At 43.0% G+C, this 6,286-nt stretch overlaps 1 protein-coding gene across 1 annotated transcript; it reads right to left on the bottom strand.

The window, feature by feature from the left end:
* Positions 1 to 735: 735 nt before the first annotated feature.
* On the bottom strand, positions 736 to 5,174 carry plac8l1 (PLAC8 like 1). Its single transcript, XM_080483768.1, has 4 exons — positions 5,067 to 5,174; positions 4,591 to 4,805; positions 2,676 to 2,812; positions 736 to 2,112 (listed from the first exon to the last, which is right to left on the bottom strand). The coding sequence occupies exons 1-4, from the start codon at positions 5,090 to 5,092 to the stop codon at positions 1,981 to 1,983; spliced, it is 510 nt and encodes a 169-aa protein (XP_080339894.1). The 5' UTR covers positions 5,093 to 5,174; the 3' UTR covers positions 736 to 1,980.
* Between the last annotated feature and the right edge of the window lie 1,112 nt (positions 5,175 to 6,286).

Here is a 6,286-nt window from a genome sequence, read left to right on the forward strand (position 1 = left end):
CTTTTGCATAAACTGACCCTTCAAAACTAGAAAATTGGTACTTGGGGGAATGGCTTAATGCCCCTTATAATGACAAACGCTGGTGTTAAAGGAGCAATACAATAAGCTTGGAGAGGCTAATAGGTTTGTATATGGGTGCTTAAAAAGTCTGTTTAAATATGGATAAAGTTTGAAGGATTCTGTAGGACGCGCAGAGAGTATATTTGATTTGCAGAGCAAATAGATTTCCAGTTTAGCAGCCCGACCGAGAGCCACTGGTGCCGAGGCAGTGATATTAACGGCACGGTCATAGCACGGGGAGAGAGGGAGGGATTTTACCACAGTGCTCGAATGGAAGTCTGTTTGAAGCAGATCCTGCTCAATAACGACCCCCAGTAGGCATGAAGTAGCAGAGCTGCCGGAGGATTTATCCGTCAAGGGTTTCTTAGAAAACAAGTATAGCTAAAAACGGGCAAACGTAAGATGCAACTTTCCCTCTCGTGGCAGTATTAAGAATATGTAACGTAAAGTTAATTTACGGTGCTCGAGTGATGGTTCTAAATGCAGTTACAAGCTGTTTTAACCTGGTGGGATGATTCCTGTTCTACTGTATACTGAGGATGTTTTCTCGTAAGCCATAGTGAAATCTGTGAGCATATGTTTTTTAAGATTTTTCGTGTTCGACTGGGAATTTGTAAGTTGCAAAATGTTCATCTGTTTACTCTCATGGCTTTGATAGGCATGAATACACAGAAGCAAGGAAGAGTGTTTATTTGGAGGGTGTTCTGTGCAGAGTGTGATTTCAGAGTCCACAGTGGGACACAAACTGGTAGGTGAAATACAACGATATGCAAAGCAGCTTTTTCCCTCTTCGACCGGAAGTATTTTCAGACATGAAGGAAGAAGAAGGGAGGCTTATGGAAAGATAGTTTCGATCCGTTAATGTCGTACTGATTGAGCGTGTTTACTCAAGTCAACCGAAAAAGGCAGATAAGAGTAAAATCCACTTTCATTCATGTGTCACATGACCAGATTTCATCCTTCACATCTCTCTCCTTTTAAACACCAAAACCAATATTCTCCCGTTCCCTATTTTATTTGAAGCAGCTGCCAGGTGAGAGGGCCACATCTGTAAGAGGTAAATTACATATTTGCCCTTTGAGGACCCATCTGTATGAATAACATTTTCATTTCCGTTCTTTGTGGTTGGTATTTCAGGTTCAGGGAACCAAAGCAATCAGGACTGGATTAATAGCAGAACTGATGCCTGAGGGTGAATTGGGGAAAACATGCATGAAAGAATAACAGAAATATGGAAATTGGCTTTTCTTTTCACCAAAACTCCACTTGAACCTGAACTGGACTATAATCAGAGCGACACTGTGGCCTGTGTGGTCGTCACTCGGGTGGCAGGTGGTTGTGCATACTGAACGATACTCTGAAATCTATTGTTCAGCAGTCTAAGTAATTACACTTACTCAAAAGGCCAAATGATTTCTAAAGTCAGAATTAAACAGAGCTCTTCTCTGCTCTTCTAACCCAGGCATCAGTCATTAGGAGTCATTAGTCCGATTTATAGTTATTGTCCCGTATGAAAAGTTGTGTTCTCGTATGCCTCAGGGTCTTATAGCGTTCTGCTCCCTCACATCATGTCCATCATGTCTGAAAGGGATCGCATGCATTACTGTGTCTGGTGACCTTTGGCATGCGTGACAAATTAAAGTGGCTGCGACAAAAAGATCGTGCAAGATTTCATTATTTCTACTCGCTAAAATATGCACGTGTGAGAGAGTTTCATGGAGTCGTAGAATCTTTCAACAATGTTTTACATCGACTAAACTGAAATAAACAGCAGCACAGAATGACTGTATTTCATATTATTGCATGTTCGTCTGGATGCTTCTAGAAGTTTTTTTTGTTTTTTTGTTTTTTAAATTCCTGGCGTCACCAAAACTGCAGCAGCTTTCCAGGGTCGGGTCTCATTCAATGTCTAGAAATTGTTCAGGAGCATTCCAGTGCGGTGGACACGTGATACGTTTGAGTCTTCATCCTCCGCTTCATCTCTCTTATCATCTGACAAACAGCCAGAGGGTAACAGCAACACACCGAGGTCCAGTCCTCACACACACTCCCCTGTGAATACACATGAACGGCAGACACGCACACGCACACACACACGCACATACGCACACACACACACACACGCACGCACGCACGCACGCACGCACGCACGCACGCACGCACACACACACACACACACACAAACACAGAGGGAAAAAAGCACAGGGACATACACAGCAGGAACACAATCAGAGCATAGCGTCACTTATTTCATGTAAAATTAGGACGTTTTAGAATCTAGGATTGTCGTTTTTGCTGTAATCACAATTATTGATATGATTATATGGCCTTAAAGCCTGAGCAGCCAGCAGAAAATCATATGTATCATTGAACAACTTAAAAAAAACAACATGATTCAAAACGAGTAAATATTTTTCTAGTGAAATGAGGGAATGTGTTACTTTCCAATTGCTTATGATGATTTTCCTTTGGGTTGAAGAAGATTCCAAATTGATGCATGTTCTATTTGTTCACAGTCACATAGTCCCGAGCTTATCGGATGTTCAGCGGCTCTCTAACAAGCAGCACACACACACACACATTCACGTGCCAATGTGGATAATACAGATTCTCACTTGAATCTTGAAGCGCTCTCGAATCCCAACTCGCATGGCGAACGTGGAGCCCGGCAGCAGAGGCAGGCACACACACTCCCCATACTGGTGAGCGACGCTCAGGTCCAAACAGCAGGGCATCAGAGCCCCGAGGATACCTGCAAGCACAAGTAGAGAGAAGACAGAGCGAGGAGTGTGTGTGAATATTTCTATCATCCCTTTATTTGATATCTTCTGCATTCAGGGCTTGAGGTAGCAGATCATCTTTAAATTCTGGAGTGAAGTTTTAGGATAAACTTTCCTCTGGTCTTCTACCTGGCAGCTACATCCTATACATTGTTATACCTTTTTTTTTTTAACTACATTCATAACTAAACCATCTCAACCTCATCCCTCTCAATTTGCCACCAAACTGTCAAACGAAAGCAGCACCATTTTTGTACTCACTCCTCATCCTCTTCATTCTGCTCACTTTCAGTGTAAAAACCTTAACGTCATCAGTTCTGACACCTCCAGTTCAGCCTCCGGTGTTTTGGTGAGTGCCACCAACGCTCTATTCTACTCTGGATGATGTTGAAAATAAAACAAGCTAAGTCATTAGTTTCCATGTGACATTTAAAAAAAAAACAAAAAAAAAACACTTGCATAGAATAAAAAAAAAAAAGCAAATAAATGTGGGAAGACTGACGTTTCTTTTAATGGAGGTTTTATGAAAACTGAACCGAGATCAACAAACTGGAAGAACACTAGTTTGAACACTGATGAATTCAGACACATCGAGCCCAGGAGACAACTAAAAAGTATTAAAGCGCAGCTCCCCCCCCAAAAAAAAGCTGTGTAGCCTGTGGGTGTTTGACTCTGGATGCCTGCTGGTGCACAAAGGGAAACATTTACACTCAAAAACACAATACTTTCCAAAGAGTTTCATTCAGAGATGAATGCTGTGCTCCAACTGTACAATTCAGGGAGGGAAAAAAAAAGAAAAAAGAAAAAAAGAGCTCAGGATAGCTGCTGAAAGGCCGCCCAGTATACTGGCAAGACTGCTACATCAGCAAGGAAGTGGCTGAGTAATGATCTGGGGTTGAATAGTGTGAAGTGAAAAGCAAGGTCCCTTTAGGATCGCCAAGAGTGCCAGTGTGACCTCCGCAAGATATATCATCCTGAGCCTTCCAATCTGTTTCAAAAATAAAAAAATAAAAAAGTCCTTTCTCACAAGACAAAACACCATGGATTTGGTTGCAACGGGACTCAATACAGAGTAATGTGGCAAGCGTCACTGATCAATATCAACCACGCAAAACAAACTAAACCAGGACGATCTATCTGAGAGGGAATTCTGTCATCAGAAGACGCGGTTGAAGCGATTCATAAGTCAAACCCCCGTATAGTTTACATGTATAATAGATAGCCATCCATCCATCCATTGTCCGTATCGCTTAGAAAACTTAAGGCTTCAGGATACTGGAGCTAATCTCAGCTGTCTCTTAGAGAAGAGCAGAGTACAGCCTAGTCACCAGTCAACCACAGGTCCAACCAGAACAGACAACCACACACTCACATTCACACCTAAGAACAATTCAAAGTCATCAATCAACCTCAAATACATGTTCCTGAGCTGTCGAAGTACATGTACACACAGGAAGAGCATCCGTCCATCCACGCTCTATACTGCTTTGTCCTATGTATGTTTGTGGACCATGGGAGGAAACCCATGCACACATACAGGGAACACGCAAACTGCATTACCATCCTGTCATTTTTGAATTATTTATCACCGAACTGTATCTTTGCATTGTAGTTTGACGTGAGGATTCAAAAATTCCTAATCTTGCAGATGGTTTAAAAATAAAACAAGACAAGAAATCAAGTAACCATTTCGTCTGCAGAGAACGAGTGCAGCGCTTCACACAATGTGTGCTTGTGTGTTTTGTGTTACATGTTGTCCGGTCTTCACAGACATCAAACAGGCCCGTGCTCCAGCCGCCTCCCGTCTGCGTGACGGTGGTGATGGTGGTTGTGGTGACGCCGAGGCCGGGCTGCGTGAGTACGGGGTCCATGGCGGCGGGAGCTTTGTTTGGAGTCCAGGTGACTTCAACCTCCGTGTCTCCCACTCCTTCAAGCGTGGATGAAGAGGTGACTGGCCGTCCTGGTCTGACATTATAGGTTTCAAAGAGATGAAGCATTTTTCCACCACATAACAAGTCTTTGAAACTTTTGTTGGCGCAGGAAAAGCAAAAAATTTAAAAAAAAAAAACTGTTTCTTTTGTATTGTCATTCATCAAAGTGGTATAAATGAATAAACAGCCTCATTTGAAAGCAGGATAAGATAAAAGAGCTGTTAGCCGGCTCTGCTGTGTTCAGAGGTGACAACAATGTGTAGTGGTAGGGACAAAAAAAAAAAAAAACACTTACTGGTGTGTGACTGTCGTCTCCTCCATGACTAGGAGCTACTGGCATCCAGAGCAATGAGACGAGGAGACGAGAGAGGAGAGCGAGCGGAGAGTCAGCAGGAATGAGGAGGTGGAGGAGGGGGCAGAGTGACACTTTCCCAGCGAGAGGGTGTGTGTTGGAGCAGATAAACCAGCAGTCAGATGGCTTGGCCAGAAGCTGTGTGACAGAGATAAGTCCCATAGTTGTCTTCAGCCTGAGACTTCACTGTGCACCCTGCTAATTCAGCAAATGCAGAAAGGGCAGATACACATCGGGGTGCATGAACATGACTGTCTGGCATAATAATGTGGACGAACGCATTGGCTTAATGGGGAGGGGGGGGCAGATCTGTGGATCCTGAAATCTCGCAGGTAGCAGGCTAATTGCTGGCAGCATACACACATTTGAACAGATCTCAATAGCAAGCATCGGTAGAAACACAATGAAACGCGTCTAACAGACATTCCATTTGTGTGATGTATTGTAAAAGACCGACTGTAAATGTTAGCCTTCCCCTTGAGGCAGCAGAAAGTCCTTTCAGTGAAAAGTTGGGAAGTGAAAGATGTATTTTCGTTACAACACCTGATGTTTTATGTTTTGCCTGAGAGAGGGCGACACAGGAATAAACGGGAAAAGAGAGGCTGAGGGACAGAATTGTCCATAACAAGGCCAGTGGACCAAAACCAGCCTGTCAAACCAGAATCTTTCTGAAACTGCTAAGATCCACTGAGAGGAGAGTCATAAGGCGACGCTGAGAGCCGGCAGGGAACAGCGGATTCCAGCAATGCCCGTAACGTTACCTCGTTTCATGAGCGTGAAAATCACGCTTGGCGCATTAGTGCACACCGACGACAAATTTTTACAAAATTTGAACGTGATAAAAATATTTTTAAGCTTATTCTCTGAGAGCGGAATACAGTGAAATGTCATAAAACCTCCACATCTATTTGCTGCATTTTGTAGCCTTCACGTTCACCTTTGTTTATTTACCCTCAGGAATGATTCTTTTGCTTTTTTAAGACATCAGGAATCTCTCACTGCTGCATCACTGATCTCTCAGTGTTGTGCTTTGTCCATTACTCTCAGCAAAATATCAAAATCCTTGGTTTGACAAATGCTGGTTCTAGTAAGTTTAAAAAAAGAACTCTTTCAGGAAAAAGGGAGAGAAACACACTTTAAAGTCATTAGTCAGAGCAGAAAAC

This window comes from Lipophrys pholis (assembly GCF_963383615.2).
Source record: "Lipophrys pholis genome assembly, chromosome: 16".
Classification (NCBI taxonomy): Eukaryota; Metazoa; Chordata; class Actinopteri; order Blenniiformes; family Blenniidae; genus Lipophrys; species Lipophrys pholis.

Excerpts from the sequence above, each read along its gene's own strand:
- plac8l1 (XM_080483768.1), bottom strand. The coding sequence starts at position 5,092 with ATGGAGGAGACGACAGTCACACACCA. Across the intron at positions 2,813-4,590 it reads CTGTGAAGACCGGACAACAT|GTATCCTCGGGGCTCTGATG; the intron begins GTAACACAAAAC and ends TTGTGCTTGCAG. Across the intron at positions 2,113-2,675 it reads GAGAGCGCTTCAAGATTCAA|GGGAGTGTGTGTGAGGACTG; the intron begins GTGAGAATCTGT and ends GTGTATTCACAG.